The sequence below is a fragment of the Somniosus microcephalus genome, chromosome 4 (genome assembly GCF_052327205.1).
Source record: "Somniosus microcephalus isolate GS21.2 chromosome 4, FLI_Smic_1.0, whole genome shotgun sequence".
Lineage (NCBI taxonomy): Eukaryota > Metazoa > Chordata > Chondrichthyes > Squaliformes > Somniosidae > Somniosus > Somniosus microcephalus.
In genome coordinates, this window is record NC_140990.1 from 236,515,957 (window position 1) to 236,534,091 (window position 18,135).

The following is an 18,135-nucleotide window of genomic DNA, read 5'->3' on the forward strand; positions in this document are numbered from 1 at the left end:
TCTGATTTTAATCTGACTTGCTGTCTGTACAGAAATGTATAAGAAAATTTCATATGGTTCATTTAGGAACTAGTATCTAGTGTACTTGGAGTATTTAAGGTATATTTGGTTATTCATGGTTAAACATCTGTTTCTTTGCTTTTCTGCTAACCACTGAATATTAATATTTATTTTCATTGATTATAACTTTCCCCCCCCTTTAGTGGTCCACTACACAGAGAGCGGCGCAAGTTTTTGCGGTCTGCCTTAAAAGAGCTTGCCACTGTCCTTGCTGACCAACCAGGATTGCTAGGTCCAAAGGTACTGAATTCAGATAAATTACTTTATTCCAATAGAGGTTATGCCAAACCCCTATCCTTATGAAATTGATGTTTACAGAATCTGCTCTACCTGTTGAAACCTTTGCATTAGCACAATGAAGACAAAACTGCAATTGTTTCTTTTGTTTTCGGCTTCATATCCTGATTTGAGCAAAGGTGCTATGCAATATATCCTTAGTTTTAAAAACTTACACCTGCTATTAGTTATTACATCAGAAAATGGATCCCCTCCCTCCCCCCACCACACATTGAACATGTTTAAAGTGGATTTAGAGAAATGTGATACCCAAATATAATAGTATTCTTGAAATAGGCTTAAGAAAATAGCCATTTTTGATTTTTTTTCCAGTCCTGGGAGGTGGGAGAACTGTTTTTACAGATACTTGTCAGGACAGGTAATTTCATATAATAGAGGCTCAAACTACTGTTCCTCCGACACATAATCGAACAAACCAGAAGCACTGTGCACAGAATGTACTTTGAGTATGTTGCAGGCCTGTGTCACTATTTACCATATCTACTGGGTGAATTTTAATGTATCGGGTATACTGGATTGTGAAAAAGCTTTGCCCTTCATTCAATGTATGTAGGAGGATGCACTCCAGTTGCAAACATTGTGAGGCCTATAATTGAAGTATGAGGTACTCTACTCAAGTCAATCCCTGTGGTGGGACACCATGGCCTAGAAATTCAGTTGCTTGCGCCAGCCGGTAGCGCCTTACGAGGAGGAGATGTTGGGCACTAGGCGGCTAGCGGCCGGGCGCAACGCGATCTGCGCCTCTTCCCCAACTTCACTCAAGATTTAGCGGCGGCGCAAAGTCTTTGCGCGCAGATCCTGACGTCATTTCCTCGTGCAACGCCCTTTGTGCGCCCCAAACCGGAAATTCAGTGGCGACGCCCTATTGTGCGCCTGGCGCCCCTAGCGACTGGTAGAGGGGAACGGTTCTCAGTCGATGCGGGGCGCGGGGGCGCAAATTAAAGGGCACACCTCCTGCAGTAGAAAAGGCTGCCATTTTGCAGCACTCCTTTTTGAGAGACGGATCTTTGCAGAGAGACAAAGGTAAAGAGCTTTCTGCTTTGGCTCAACACTCGGACAGGTAATTGTGGCTTCAGGCCACAGCTTTCCACTTGTCTTTGCCTTCAGTGTCATATCATTGTTTGCAAACATATAATGGGGGCTGCAATGGGTGCAAACGCTGGCCTACTCCATTGCATTCAAAGGGCTCACAGACGCCGTGAGAGAGTGGCAGCCCTGGCCAGCCGGAGAGGGGGCAACAGGCGTCGGCAAAGGAGGCCTTACCCACCCAGGGTATACCGCCAGCAGTTCTCCTATCTGAACATGTCTGACGAGCAGTGTGTTCGGAGGCTGCGATTCCGAAGGGCGGTGGTCACTGAGATCTGCCACCTGCTTGGCGGTGATCTGCAGCCACATCTGAGGAGCAGGACGTCTCTGTCGGTGGCAGTGAAGGTGACGGTGGCTCTCAACTTCTATGCCACCGGCTCCTTCCAATCCGCTACTGGGGACATTTCCAACATTTCCCAGGTCGCCGTGCATTGCTGCATCCGCCAGGTGACCAATGCCCTTTTCAGAAGGAGACGTCAGTTCATCTCCTTCTCCATGGCCCTTGTCAAGCAGCAACAGCGTGCAATGGGCTTTGCAGCATTCGCGGGCTTCCCCATGGTGCAGGGCGCCATTGACTGCACGCATGTGGCTTTGCGGGCACCTCTGGAGAATGCCGAGGATTACCGCAACCGGAAGGGCTACCATTCGCTCAACGTTCAGCTGGTGTGTGACCCCAGGCAGCTCATCCTAGCTGTCAATGCCCGCTTTCCAGGCAGCAGCCACAATGCCTTCATCCTGCGCCAGACTTCTGTGGCAGACATGTTCCAGGCCCAGCCTCACCCACGAGGATGGCTTCTCGGGGACAAAGGCTATCCTTTGTGTACCTGGCTGATGACCCCGCTCTGTGCGCCCAGCACCCCTGCTGAAGAGGGATACAATGAGAGCCATCAAGCAACCAGGAACATCATTGAGCAAACAATCGGCGTCCTGAAGCAACGGTTCCGCTGTCTGGATCGTTCCGGTGGAGCCCTACAATATTCGCCGGAGCGAGTCTCCCATTTCGTGGTCGTATGCTGCACAACCTGGCTATCCGCAGGACTCAGCCACTGCCACCAGAGATTGGAGGACCACAGGAGGAGGAGGAGGACCAGCACAGGAGGGAGGCAGAAAGTGCAAGGGCCGCCCGTCGGCGGCTTATTGAACGTCGGTTCTAGGCCCCCTCTCAGGGAATGGCTTGTGCCAATGTCACCAGATGAATGTAGCCGCTCCACAAGCCCTCAGCCGAGCAGGGCAACCAGGACTTGCAAAATAAAGCATGGGCAGTGCGATTTAAGAACATTTATTACTTGGAAACCTCTGCCCTTCCCACATTACAAACTAATGGAGAGAAGCCCCCTCCAAAAACACAAAATGAACAGTCTCGGCCTTACAAAACAAAGAAAGACACCAGTCTCGGCCTTACAAAAACACAACTACACCAGTCTCGGCCTTTCAACAAACAAAGCATTTGGCCAGACCTTCTACCTTTTGCCCTGCGAGGGCGATGCCTTTCGCATCCGTGACTGGCCCCTGCCCGCCCTGCAGCAGCTCCTCAGTGGGACCCCAGTGGCTGCAGCAAGGCTGGGGGAAGGCTGCTGAGGGTCAGATGGCGAGACGGCAGATGCCCTTGGGGGTCGGCCTGCACCAGCTCTGGCCCTGGAGGGGCTGGCTGCTGACTGCTCCAACTCTGCTTGGGTGGCAGCAGTCTGTCCAGCGGCTCGTGGCAGCTGCAATGGTGGAGTGGCAGTGTCGGCTGCAGGAATGGTGCCAACCTGACAGATCGCAGGTACTCCCTGGTCGCCTGAGACATTGGCACTCGCACGGGCCAGCACTGCAGCATGCGCAGCAAACAGCTGAAGAACAGACTGCTGGGCTGCTGCTGCGCGGCGAGTGCCCTGGCAATGCCTGGCCGATCCAGCGAGGGTGGCAGCAGTTAGTGCCCGTGTGGCCCTGGTCTGTGTCCGCATGACACCAGCCAGTGAATGAACGGCACGACTGAGCACTTGGCTAGAAGCCGCCTGTGCTGCCGCGAAGTCCTGCAGACTCCTGGCCTGTGCTGCACTGAATTGTTCCAGACTCCTGGCCTGTGCTGCACTGAATTCCTGCACACTCCTTGACAGAGACTCAATGGAGTCAGGCATCCTTGCCACTGCAGCCATGAGCTCTGTGCCTGCGCTCAGCCTGGACGGCCATTTCCTCCAGGAGCCGCACCTCCTCTGCGCTCACCGTCGCAGGACTGGAGGCCGCACTCACCCTCTGGGGAGTAGTCCGCCGAGCTTCCCCACCCCTCCCGCGTTGTTGCAGGCCGCTGGGCCCCGGAGCTTCACTCTCCTCCGACCCTTCCCCCCCGGCTCCCCTCCAGGGAAGACGTGTCCCCTTCATCGCCATGGGCTGGCGCGGCTGAGGGTGGCACTGATGGGCCGGCTTCCTCTTCCTCCTCCTCGAATTCTGAATCGCTGACGGTGGCAGCTTGAGGGCCCGCCTCCTCACCTGGCGATTCACCATCTGAAAGCAGGGAGGCACAAGAGTTGCTTCAGAGTGAGGACAGGGCGGCAGCGAGGGAGGCATGAGTGCTGCCATGCACTGCATTGGTCGGACAGTGGCAAAGGATGCTGATCTGAGGCGCAAGTGGAAAGAGAGAGGTCAAAAAGGTGATGCCCTTACCATTGGTGCCCAGAACCGGGTCGGCATCTCCACTGGCGACGGGGCCAATCAGCCGTCCTGCCATAATGCGCTCCACACGCTGGTCGAGGTCGGAGAGCTCTTTGATGTCAGGACGGCCTCCCCCGGTCTCACGTTGCTTCCTGCGGTTGTGCGCCACCTTGGCCTGCAAGAGTAAGGACGGCCTCTTAGTACAGTGTGAAGCCCTGATCTTGTCTGCACTGCCTCCCATGGTGGACTGGCCCTGACAGTGTGAAGCCCTGATCTTGGCTGCACTGCCTCCCATGGTGGACTGGCCCTGACAGTGTGAAGCCCTGATCTTGGCTGCACTGCCTCCCATGATGGAATAGCTTGTACAGTGTGTAAAGTGCTGAATGTGCAAGTGATTTTCATGACAGTCCCATAGCTGCTGGATGAGGGCTGGCCATTAGGGCTTTCGGGCCCCTTTGCCCATAAAGTGAGGTGCACATGCAGGGATGAGGAGGACACTGGAAAGGGTACTCACCCTGACAACCCGAGTGAGGTCGTTGAACTTTTTCTGGCATTGCACAGGAGTCCTGGGAACCACGCTGTTGGAAGTCACCCTGTTTGAGACCTCCCTCCAGGCTTTCTGGTAGGCGCTGGGCAGCGGCCTCCTGCCACCTGGGAACAGAACATGGCCCCTGCGCTCCACTCCGCCAACCAGCACCCTCAGGTCGCCCTCGCTGAAGCGCTGCGCTCTCTCCCTGGCCTTCTCCATAGCCCTGGGCGTTGCACAGATGAAGCAGAAGTGGTCAGGCCTAGCTTCAGGGCTGCAGTGTGCAGGGCGTGGCAGGCAAACAAATCCACCCTCCCCCTTTAAGAGCTGACCGGCGCCAGCGTGCCTGCCGTCAATCAGCAATTCGCCGCACCTGCGCTGCGCCCGCCCTCGGGGGTATCGCCCCGGACCGCCGGCTTAGCGCCTAATGATAGTCGTGCATCGCCTGTTTTAGCGCAGCAGCAACCTCTTGGGGCGATGCGACTGAATATCGGCGAAGGTGGCGCGAACTTTAGCGGCCGCCCGACTTTAGCGCCCCGAACGTGGCTATACTGAATTTCTAGGCCCATGTGTTTCGTGTTTGAAATGACCAACATCCAGAACCTGGTCATTTTTTGTTAATGGCAAGTTACAATGGAAAAAGATGATGGTCTTAATATTCAAGCTAAATTAATCAGGCTCTATTGACTGCAAGTCCTCAAATCAACATTCTTGTTGGTCATGAGGGCTCTTTCTGTGCCCAAATTATTTTACTTTGGACCCAGCTATCAGCTACATTCCAATATGCCAAGTTTAAGTATGCATTGTACTTAATCCTAGTGAAGCCTATGGTGAAGAATACAGTTTGTAGATCAGCTGCCGGAGTAAAGATGATATATAGCAAGAGAATATGTGATCCTGTTATAAAGAGCTCCTCCTAAGATTTCAGTCCATTGTGTCAGTAGCCCAGTTGTGAATCCTCCCCAATCCAATGTATTAACAATGGAAAGCTTGTTGCACTCAGCCTAGTGGGTGGTTTGTGAATCAGACATAGATTTGACATTCTCAAAAGCAGAAGGTTCAAGTTGATTACTCCATTTGCATTCTTGTTAAATAGAGGGGCTGGTGGTCAGTTAAATGTTGTTTCTGGAGTCTTGAAGTCACTGTCTGTCCACTGGGGTAAGAACTGCTGTTGCATTTTGCATGTATTTAAATTGGCTAACGAGAACTCATTAGCAGGAATCTACTGACCACCTCTGAAGACCCTGGTTAGACCACACCTGGAGTACTGTGAGCAGCTCTGGGCACCACACCTAGAATCAGAGAATGGTTACAGCACAGTAGGAGGTCATTCGGCCCGTTGAGCTCGTGCCAGCCTCTGCAAGAGCACTTAAGCTAGTCCCAATCCCCTGCCCTCTCTCCGTAGCCCTGCAATTTTTTTTCCTTCAGGTACTTATCTAATTCCCTTTTTGAAAGCCACGATTGAATCTGCCTCCACCATCCTTTCAGGCAGTTCATTGCAGATCATAACCACTTGCTACGTAAAAAAAGTTTTTCCTCATGTCGCCTTTGGATCTTCTGCCAATCACCTTAAATCTGTCACCTCTGGTTCTTGACCTTTCCGACAATGGGAACAGTTTCTCTATCTTCCTGTGTCTAGACCCCTCATGATTTTGAAAAACCTTGGGCCTTGGCCTTGGAGGGAGCCAGAATGATACCCGGATTTCAAGGCTTAAGTTACGAGGAGAGATTACACAAATTAGGAATAACAACAGAAAACGCTGGAAAAACTCAGCAGGCCAGGCAGCATCCGTGGAGAAACAGAGTTAACGTTTCAGGTCGAAGAACTTTCGTCAGAACTGGAAACAAGCAGGAAAAGGAGCAGATTTTAAAGCAAGTTTAGGGGCTGGGAAATGGGGGAGGGGATGAAAGAACAAAAGGGAAGGTCTGTGATGGGATGGAAGGCAGGAGAAGTAGAGGCATTAAGAGATATTCAAGGCAAGAGGAGATGGTAATGGGACAGGTTAAGAAACAAAAGATGGCTCTAGATGGAGTGTGAATTGCACTGGCAGAATGAAAGACAGTTGCCATGTGGGGGAAAAAGAAAACAAACAAAAAGTGTGGATAAAAAATATAAATATGATAGGGGCCGAGGTTATGATCTGAAATTGTTGAACTGAGTCCAGAGGGCTGTAAAGTGCCTAATCGAAAGATGACGTGCTGTTCCTCAAGCTTACGCTGAGCTTCCGTGGAACAATGCAAGAGGCTGAGGACGGTGAGGTCCGAGTGGGAATGGAGCAGTGAATTAAAGTGACAGGCGACCGGAAGCTCGGGGTCCCCCTTACGGACTGAACGGAGCACCTTTTGGAGCTTCCGGTTGCCTGTCACTTTAATTCACTGTTCCATTCCCACTCGGATCTCACCGTCCTCGGCCTCTTGCATTGTTTCACGGAAGCTCAGCGTAAGCTCGAGGAACAGCACCTCATCTTTCGATTAGGCACTTTCCAGCCCTCTGGACTCAACATAGAGTTCAACAATTTCAGATCATAACCTCGGCCCCTATCACATTTATATTTTTTATCCACACTTTTTTTTCCCCCACATGGCAGCTGTCTTTCATTCATTCTGCCAGCGCAATTCACACTCCATCTAGAGCCATCCTTTGTTTCTTAACCTGTCCCATTACCATCTCCTCTTGCCTTGAATATCTCTTAATGCCTCTTTACTTCTCCTGCCTTCCATCCCATCACAGACCTTCCCTTTTGTTCTTTCATCCCCTCCCCCATTTCCCAGCCCCTAAGCTTGCTTTAAAATCTGCTCCTTTTCCTGCTTGTTTCCAGTTCTGACAAAAGTTCTTCGACCTGAAACGTTAACTCTGTTTCTCCACGGATGCTGCCTGGCCTGCTGAGTTTTTCCAGCGTTTTGTTATTTTAGATTTCCAGCATCCGCAGTATTTTGCTATTACACAAATTAGGGTTGTATTCCCTAGAATTTAGAAGATTAAGGGATGATCTCATCAAAGATTTCAAGATATTAAGGAGAACAGATAGGGTAGATGGAGAGAAACTATTTCCGCTGGCTGGGGATTCTAGGACTAGGGGGCATCGTCTAAAATTTAGAGCCAGACCTTTCAGGAGTGAAATCAGGAAACACTTCTACAGACAAAGGGTGGTAGAAGTTTGGAATTCTCTTCCGCAAATGGCAGTTGATGCTAGATCAATTCATTTTAAATTGGAGATTGATAGCTTTTTGATAACCAAAGATATTCAGGGATATGGGCCAAAGGCGGGTATATAGAGTAAGGTCACAGATCAGCGAGGATCTCGTTGAATGGTGGAACAGGCTTGAGAGGTCTCAATGGCCTATTCCTGTTCCTATGTTCCTGAGATATTTAGGCTACCAGCCCAAGTCCATCTTGCCAAATCAACAGATTTGATTTATGAGCAGTATAGCTGGTGATTCAGAACTTTTTTTTTTTACATTTTGCCGGTGCCACGTGCTAGTGAGTATAGGAATAGGAGGATAGAGCAGATGAATGCGTGGCTAAAGAGTTGGTGCAGGAGGGAGGGCTTTAGTTTCCTGGATCACTGGGCCTGCTTCTGGGGAAGGTGGGACTTGTACAAGTTGGACGGGTTGCACCTGAACCAGAGCGGGACAAATATCCTTGCGGGGAGGTTTGCTAGCACTGTTCGGGGGGGTTTAAACTAAAATGGCAGGGGGTTGGGAACCTGAGCAGGGAGACCGAGGAAAGGGAAACGGATAAAAGCAAAAGATAGGAAGGAGAAAAACAAAAGTGGCAGTCAGAGAAATCAACGGTTTAAATCAAACGTGGCCACAGTAAATAATAATTCTAATAGGTCTAAGAGCGTTAAAAAAACAAGCCTGAAGGCTTTGTCTTAATGCGAGGAGCATTTGTAATAAGGTGGACGAATTGGCTGCGCAAATAGAGGTAAACGAATATGATTTGGTTGGGATTACGGAAACGTGGCTCAAGGATGGCAAAGACTGGGAACTCAACATCCAGGGGTATTCGATATTCAGGAAAGATAGGCAAAAAGGAAAGGGAGGTGGGATAGCATTACTGGTTAAAGAAGGGATTAATACAATTGTAATGAAGGATATAGCTCTGATGATGTGGAATCTGTATGGGTAGAATTGAGAAATACTAAGGGGAAAAAAACATTAGTGGGAGTGGTATATAGACCGCCAAACAGTAAGGCGGAGGTTGGGGATGGCATTAAAAGGGAAATGAAAGAAGCGTGCAATAAGGGCACAGCAGTCATCATGGGTGACTTTAATCTACATATAGATTGGGCAAACCAAATTAGTAACAATACTGTGGAGGAGGAATTCCTGGAGTGTTTACGGGATGGTTTCCTGGACCAATATGTCGAGGAACCAACCAGAGATCAGGGCATCTTAGACTGGGTATTATGTAACGAGAAAGGATTAATTAGCAATCTTGTTGTACGAGGCCCCTTGGGTCTGAGCGACCATAATATGATCGAATTCTTCATTAAGATGGAGAATGAAGTAGTTGACTCAGAGACTAGGGTCCTCAATTTAAATAAAGGAAACTACGATGGTCTGAGGAGCGAGTTGGGTAGGATTGATTGGGGAATGGTACTCAAAGGGTTGACTGTGGATAGGCAATGGCAAACATTCAAAGACCGAATGGATGAGCTACAGAATTTGTTCATCCCAGTTTGGCATAAAAATAAAACAAAAAAGGTGACTCAACTGTGGCTAACAAGGGAAATTAGGGATAGCATAAGATCCAAGGAGACGACATATAAATTGGCCAGAAAAAGCAATAATCCTGAGGATTGGGAGCAGTTTAGGATTCAACAAAGGAGGACAAAGGGATTAATTAAGAAAGGGAAAATAGAATATGAGAGTAAGCCATCAGGGAACATAAAAACTGACTGTAAAAGCTTTTATAGATATGTGAAGAGAAAAAGATTGGTGAAGTCAAGTGTTAGGTCCCTTACAGTCAGAATCAGGGGAATTTATAATGGGGAACAAAGAAATGGCAGACCAACTAAATATATATTTTGGTTCTGTCTTCACAAAGGAGGACACAAATAACCTCCCAGAGATGCCGGGGAACATAGGGCCTGATGAAAGGGTGGAACTGAAAGAAATCAGTATTTGTAGGGAAATGGTGTTAGGAAAATTGATGGGACTGAAGGCCGATAAATCCCCAGGGCCTGATAATCTACATCCCAGGGTACTTAAGGAAGTGGCCCTAGAAATAGTAGATGCATTGCTGGTCATCTTCCAGAACTCTCTAGACTCTGGAACAGTACCCATGGATTGGAGGGTAGCTAATGTTACCCCACTATTCAAAAAAGGTGGTCGAGAAAAAGCGGGGAATTATAGACTGGTAAGCCTGACATCGGTAGTGGGGAAAATGCTAGAATCTATTATAAAAGATGTAATAGCAGAGCACTTTGTAAGCAGTGACAGGATCGGACAAAGTCAACATGGATTTACAAAAAGGTAAATCATGCTTGACTAATCTACTGGAATTTTTTGAGGATGTAACTGGTAAAATAGAAAAGGGAGAACCAGTGGATGTGGTGTATTTGGACTTTCAGAAGGCTTTCGATAAGATCCCACATAAGAGGTTAGCGTGCAAAATCAAGGCACATGGGATTAGGGGCAAGGCATTGACCTTGGATAGAGAACTGGTTGGCGGACAGAAAGCAAAGAGTTGGAATAAACGGGTCGTTTTCCGAGTGGCAGGCAGTGACTAGTGGGGTATCGCAAGGATCGGTCCTAGGACCCCAGCTGTTCACTATATATATTAATGATCTGGACGAGGGAATTGGATGTAATATCTCCAAATTTGCAGACGACACAAAGCTGGGTGGGAGGGTAAGCTGTGAGGAGGATGTCGTGAAACTCCAGTACGATTTGGACAAATTGGGTGATTGGGCAGAAACATGGCAAATGCACTATAATGTGGATAAATGTGAGGTTATCCACTTTGGTGGCAAAAGCAGGAAGGCAGATTATTATTTGAATGGCAATAGATTGGGAGAAGGGGAAGTGCAAAGAGACCTGGGTGTTCTTGTGCACCAGTCGCTGAAGGTAAGCATGCAGGTGCAGCAGGCGGTTAAGAAGGCAAATGGTATGTTGGCCTTCGTAGCAAGAGGGTTCGAGTACAGGAACAAGGATGTCTTGCTGCAGTTGTACAGGGCCTTGGTGCGACCGCACCTTGAGTATTGTGTGCAGTTTTGTTCGCCTTACCTGAGGAAGGATGTTCTTGCCATGGAAGGAGTGCAGCGAAGATTCACCAGGCTGATACCTGGGATGGCAGGAATGACGTATGAGGAGAGATTGTGTCGACTGGGCTTGTACTCACTGGAGTTTAGAAGATTGAGAGGGGATCTCATCGAAACCTATAAAATTCTGTCAGGCCTGGACAGACTAGATGCAGGAAGGATGTTTATGATGGCCGGGGAGTCCAGAACCAGGGGTCATAGTCTAAGGATAAGGGGTAAGCCATTTAGGACTGAAATGAGGAGGAATTTCTTCACCCAGAGAGTGGTGAACCTGTGGAATTCTCTGCCACAGAGGGCGGTGGAGGCCAGTTCATTAAATATATTCAAAAAAGAGTTGGATATATTTCTTAAGGCTAAAGGGATCAAGGGATATGGGGAGAAGGCAGGGACAGGGTACTGAATTTGGATGATCAGCCATGATCTCATTGAATGGCGGAGCAGGCTCGAAGGGCCGAATGGCCTACTCCTGCTCCTATCTTCTATGTTTCTAGAACAACTTGTTGAAACTGTTCTGTCCAGAAGTGCATGGCCTAAGTGTTTTGGAAGTTGATGTTGTAATTTTTGTAGCAATGGTTTCTTTATTACCTCTGCTTCAATTCAGTTTTTTGGTGCAAATCCAGTGTTCAAACTTTAGAACATGAAACAATTACTTGAACAGATGAGGACTGCACCACCCTCCCCCACCCCCACCAACTACAGACAACCAGAAGTCACTTTTAGTAAGCAGAGTGAAGCCTACTTCTCATGATCTTTTGATTTTTTCCTGTATCCTCTCTTTGTATGAAGGATTCTCCTCAGGGATGCACTGTTTGATCTTTGTAGTTTCATGGTAAGGTAAGACCCAACAGCCCTTTGAACCTCTGTATATAGCTTGGGATTTGAAGTTACTGCTGAGCAAGCTCTGCGCCCTCCATTTTAAGCCACAGCTGCTATTAGCCTGACATCTCTGGTTTCGAAAAGGTGTCTGAATTTCATCAGGCATAGATAATAATCCCATCTTTCTTCAGTGTTCAGATTAGAGATTTGCAATCTGGACTGGTCCGCGCTGTTTGAAGGATAACTTGACAAAGGATAAAGGTTATATGATACCTAAATGTATGTAATAATTGGTTTTGCAACAATTTTGGTATGCCCTGTAAATTGGGTAATTTCTGCCATCTAGCTGACACTGCATACTCCAATTACTCACTTTTGAGGCAAATTAAAGCTAATAAAATACCAGACCAGCAGAATGTAATCCTGTTATTTCTTGTGACTTATAATTCAGACTCTCTCCTTATAGGCACTCTTTGTCTTCATGGCTCTATCTTTTGCACGTGATGAAATTATCTGGCTGCTTCGTCATGCAGATAACATTCCAAGAACAAGAAACAGTGATGACTTTATAGACAAGTAAGTGATTTTGTGTTAATTTTATATCATTCTTATGGCACAATTCTGATTTTTTTTTAAGCTATTTAGGACTGTGGAGTCCAAGATGGGTCTTTTGAGGAAAGGGTGAGGACAGCAGTATTGAAATAAAGGGGACAGCTGAGTAGACATCAGTTAGCAGGAAGGGAAGTGGGTATGGGGTCGATGGAGCAGGGGGTAGAGCTTGTGGACAGCATAGCGAGGGTAGGGCAAGATGGGGTGGAACTGGAGAGCGACGGGTTGAGGGCTAGAGTGGATGGGGAAGTGGGTGGAGACTAGGCTTGTGGAGCAAGAGGGAGGGAGGAAGCAACAAACTTGGCTGAACAGATAGTATTCATCTTGGTGGCAAAGATATCTGTGAGCTTCTTGCTCTGGTTGAGGTGAGGGTGGAGGGGCATGGGAGAAGGGTTTAAGGAGTTCATAGAGAAAAGGAGTCTGGGTTTATTTTGCCCTCCAGAATGTGTAGTAGGCAGTTTTGGTGTCGTGGAGAGAGTGGCCCAGTAGATTTTAATGTGATCAAGCCAGATATGTTTTGTTAGCGAAGCACTTGAGCCAAGTACACAAGTTTGCACCCTTTAGACTTGAGTGAATGAAGATGGGGCCTTACCGTGGAAATGACAGGAGTGGGAGACATTGAAAGTTTTGCATTAAAAGTAGAGTTGAGGGAGTGGTTGAGCAAATCAGCAGCTGCAGTGGTATCCTGATTAATAGAGAGCCAAAGGCTAGACGTTGGGTGTTTGAAAGTGTGGTTGTAAACCTCTTGAGGGAGAGTTTTTTCCTGTAAGCAGATGCTGAAAGAAGTAGGGTTGAACCGGTGTTGCTGGATGTGCATGGTGAAGAATACAAAAAAATGGTCAGTGATGGCCTTAATGATCGAATCGATAGGATTGGAGAGGAATGGAAGATGGCTAGATCAAGGTGTGACTTGAATATGGATAGGAGATTTTATATGGACGGAGAAGTTTACAGAGGGTAGTGATTTCAGAGGAGAGAGAGAGCAAGGGGAGCGGAGTTGAAGATTCTAATTGCTGAGGATGAGGAATTGTTAGGTGAAAAGTGTGATGGAAGAAAGAAGGGAGGATATAATCCGTTCTACATTTCAAAATCTGGATTAATGAATGTGATCAGACTGAGTCAGTCTCTAGTACGTACTCTGGTTAAGTCTAACTCGGGCTGTCTCATCATTGTTGGCTGTAAGGATTCTATAAGAAATGAATAGGTACACTCTCAAAAGCAATTCCTACTGGGTATGAGTCCACATAATACTGGTGCTAATTTAGTACTAAATTGGCAGTCTCGCTCAAAGGACAAAGACTGATGGTGTGGAATGTGGAAAAATTCACATTGATGTAGTTGATATTCTTAAGTTAGAGCAAGATAATGGGAGCTTTACTCTGCAACTGGCTGTACTAAATCTAACCTGAGAGTGCTTGACGTGAGCATTGGGTGACAATGAAAAAAAAGTGAGAGGATTAGTAAATGTTGCGATTCAGGCGTCTTTGTACACGAATCCCAGAAAGTTAACATGCAGTTACAGCAAGCAATTAGGAAGGCAAATGGTACCTGTATATTGGCCTTTATTGCAAGGGGGTTGCAGTATAAAAGTAAGGAAATCTAGCTGCAATTATATAGGGTCCTGGTGAGACCACACCTGGAGTATTGTGTACAGTTCTGGTCTCCTTACCTAAGGAAGGATATACTTGCCTCAGAGGGAGTACAACAAAGGTTCACTAGACTGATTCCTGGGATGAGAGGACTGTCCTATGAGGAGAGATTGAGTAGAATGGGTCTATATTCTCTGGAGTTTAGAAGAATGAGAGGTGATCTCATTGAAATGTATAAAATTCTTAGAGGACTTGACAGGGTAGGTGCTGAGAGGCTGTTTCCCATGACTGGAGAGTCTAGAGCTAGGGGGTATTAGCCTCGGGGTAAAGGGTCGGCCATTTAGGACTGAGATGAGGAGGAATTTCTTCACTCAGGGTTGTGAATCTTTGTAATTCTCTACCCCCAGAGGACTGTGGATGCTCAGTCGTTGAGTATATTCAAGACTGAGATTGATAGATTTTTGAGCACTAAGGGAATCCAGGGATGTGGGGATAGAGCGGGAAAGTGGAGTTGATGTAAAAGTTCAGCCATGATATTGGTGGAGCAGGCTTGAGGGGCTGTATGGCCTAATCCTGCTACTATTTCTTATGTTCTTAAATTATCCCCTTACTCATTACTGACATTCTTCACTTTTACAAGAACAAAATTAATCCCCACCCTATAAATAGTGATTATTATAAACTGTGTGCCTAAAGCACACTTTTTTAATAGCTACAATATGCTTGTCAAATTACTAAACATTTGACAATGGAGACATCAGTGGTTTAAAACTGCGACTGTCCAGAGATAGTGTGGGCTTATTTAACATTCTGCATTTTTCGCTATATGCTACACATAATTAGCTGGTTAGTACGTTTTTGAACATAGCATGACAAAATAAACTGAACATTCAGTGATCTTTAGTTTGATTGTTCATAGACTTACTAGCTGTAGCAATAACTAAAGGGTAGCAAGGTTAGTTAAATATTCATCTGCTATATCTATTTCTACTTTGAAATCTAATAGGTCTGTGCAATTAGACAGGTCATTTGAAGTTTGTTGAAAATTAATATTTTTTTAAAATCCTTTAGACATGTTGCTGAACTGATCTATTACATGGAAGAGCTCAGAGCACATGTGCGCAAATATGGACCTGTGATGCAGAGATATTATGTGCAATATCTGTCTGGTTTTGATGCAGTAGTGCTGAATGAACTTGTGCAGGTAAGTTTATTGCAGAATATTAATGAAACATAGATAGTGTTATAGCAGTGACAAAAGGACATTAGCTAAGGCTGTGTATGTTCGGTTCATTGTTGTAACTCTTTGCGCAAATGATGCTGGACAAATCCAAAATCCTTTTAATCTTCTGTTAAATATGTCACCCTGCAGCGAATTACTTTGTACAGTTATCCGCAGTAGACTTGATATAGTACAGTTTGTAATATGAATTTTGAGTCCAACTTGGAAAACGCTAAAGTTCTAATTTAAAAAGTGGTGAGGCAGGGAAAGAATGTATGTCTTTTTTCTCTTCTCTCTCCGTGTGTGTGTGTGTGTGCGCTCCCTCTGTCCCTGTGCAGGTGCTCAGTGTGCTGATCTTTTTGCGTCCTTCCTTTGTGCTGTCTGTACTTTTTTGTATTCTCTTTGTTCCCATTCATCTGTGTCCATGCTCTCTACACAAACTTGTGCTTGCGTGCACTCTACCCTCACGCTCTCTACATTTAGTCCTTGTGTGGCGAGCTGTTCTAAATTGCGCACTGCATGAACGTGCTCTCTGCTCGCTTGTTCTGTGTTGAGCTCTTGATGTGCTATGCTGTCTCTACTTGTGCACTTCCCTGCACACATGCATCACTTCCCTCTTTATGCGTGCCGTCTTCTCGCAACAGGTGTGCCACTTCTTCCCCCCCCCCCCCCCCCCGCTTCATTGCATGTGCCTACCCACCTCTCCATGCTCAAGTACACCCCACTACTTCTATTCTGCTCATGTACACCCCACTACTCACCAATTCTGAGGGTAGGGAGAGAGGGACAGAGATGAGGTGCAAGGGCATGAGTTATCTTTCCTGTCCAGCTAATTTTCAACATGTTTGTAGTACAGAGATCAAAAAGGCAAAACTGAATAGGGGAGGAGACAGAATATCACCTGTTGCTGGTCTTATGATAATGAAGAACTATAATAAACACTTTTTAAAACTTTAAAGGATCATTGAGCAGTTATTTTCTGAATAAAGCTCATTGTGGTTTTGGAAATTTGACATGCAATGTAGTTGTATAGCCAGTAGATGGAGTATGAATCTTGTCAATTGTATTTGTACATTGGACAGCAAAAGAAACTGGAAAAGCATAGCTTTATTTTTATTCGGTATCTTGTCAAATGTTTATTAAATACTCGAAATAAAATAGTTTCTTAGTTTGCTGCTTTTAGAAAATGTTAGTTTCCTCCACAGTTTATAGTAACGATCCACAGTTGTCCGTTGTGCCCTGCTGACGTGTCCAGCATGTTGATCATTGCTCTCTAATTTGTCCATGGAGGAAATTTTCAAAACTCAATATTTCAGTGATAAAATATCTTCATTTGGCATCTTCACATGACCCTGAAGTTGAACCTGCTCCAGATTACTTTCTAAGGAAATGATGAGAATGGGCTATCTCCATTTCAAGGTGTTTCTGATAGGTGATATATTTGCCTTTAGCGTCTCACTCCCGCAAGGTCTGCACATTCATCAGAGCTTCAGTTCATTTTTAACAAGCCTGGAAAACATTCACTTACTCTCACATGTAGCATAGTTATTTGAGTTTGTATGTTTGGAGTAGTGACTGAAAAACCATCTCATCAGTACCCATGTTTTGTTTAGTTTTGTCTTGGGTCTTTTATTTTTAAACGTATATAGATTTCTTTTAAATCAAATCTTGCTTTATTGCTCGATATGTTGCATTGTGCGACAGTCAAATATTGCATTCTGGTATAAGATCAGTTTTTTTCATCCCCAATGGTAGATTCCTTGATTAATTCCCGTAGGTCAACCACAAACAGAACTTCTAATACAAAGAGGGACGAAGTTAATGTTCTGTAAAGTTGGTTAGTTCCCCTCATTTCATGTCAACATGCCAGGACTAGTTCAACATTGAAGAGCCAAAATATGAATTAGTCATTCGTGACCTGTTTGTATTTTGTGTTGGGAGTCACTTGTTTTTGTCCTGTTTTATGCAAGCTACTTAGAAAATATACCCAGTTAAATCTGCACTGGTTTCCAGTTGAGACTTTAGCTCTTCACAACCTCATATCTGCACCATTCAAAGTTCTTTGATGATAAAATAGAAAATGCTGGAATAATGGAGGTCAGACAGCATCTGTGGAGAGAGGATGGTCGAGTTAATGCTCCAGGTCTTGTGAGCCTTCGTCAAAACATAAGGAGGAAAAGAGCCAGTGACGAGGGGGTGTGGAGAAAACGAAAGAATGGTCTGTGATTAGGACAGGAGGTAATTAAATGACAAAAGTAGTAATGGTGTAAGACAAAAGGAGGCAATAATAAGAGAAATTAGAGAAATAAAATATGTATCCAAGACCCAGAGGATGTGTGAATGGTTACGGCAGAATACCAGAAGGGGAGGGAAGCATGGAAAATCTGGAAAAGTGGAGTTTGAATGTGAGAGTTTCTTGTGTGGAAAGTTGCACTGCTGTTAGTATGTTTTGGCTCACAAAGTTGGTGAATTACAGGCCCTAATTGTAGATCAGGCTTATTTGATTTGGCATTCTAACAGGGAAGTCCTTAGGATTCATCTGGAGCTTTCTCTAAAGTCACATCTCGGCTTCGTTTTAGTCGAGAAGTTGTCACGTGATTTTATCTCTAGCTAGGCAAGCCAGAACTGAAATATTATTTCCCACTGTTTCTGGGATCTTTGTAGAGCCCCAAGTTACATCTCTTGCACAGAGCAAATTGTTCACTTTTTTTATATGGTGCAATGATCCGGGGCACTCCAGTGCCTAAGTAGCAGATAGCTAAATGGTGAGTTGAGGGCATCCTATACTTCTACCATCTTGCAGGAAAGAAGTCCAGGCAGAAAGTTAAGGAACATTGCATATGTTCCATTTTGCTTCCCCCAATTGATACCATATCTAAGGCTGCTATGTGGAGCAATTCTTGCACATTTACTAAGTATTATTATCTATTTTAACTACAGCACGTGTCAGTTCCCTTGGCAAATTATTACTGAAACCTGGTGTGATGCTTGCTACCTATGCCCAATCTGCAGGGGTCTCTTTCCCCACTT

At 45.9% G+C, this 18,135-nt stretch overlaps 1 protein-coding gene across 8 annotated transcripts in view; it reads left to right on the top strand.

The window, feature by feature from the left end:
* nckap1 (NCK-associated protein 1) overlaps positions 1-18,135 on the top strand; it is a 247,554-nt gene that overhangs the window by 95,616 nt on the left and 133,803 nt on the right. For all 8 annotated transcript variants that reach the window (XM_085985938.1, XM_085985933.1, XM_085985932.1 and 5 more), the window contains 3 exons: positions 204-300; positions 12,152-12,261; positions 14,955-15,087. In XM_085985938.1, coding sequence (XP_085842064.1) covers positions 204-300; positions 12,152-12,261; positions 14,955-15,087 — 340 coding nt within the window. The remainder of the gene's footprint in view (positions 1-203; positions 301-12,151; positions 12,262-14,954; positions 15,088-18,135) is intronic.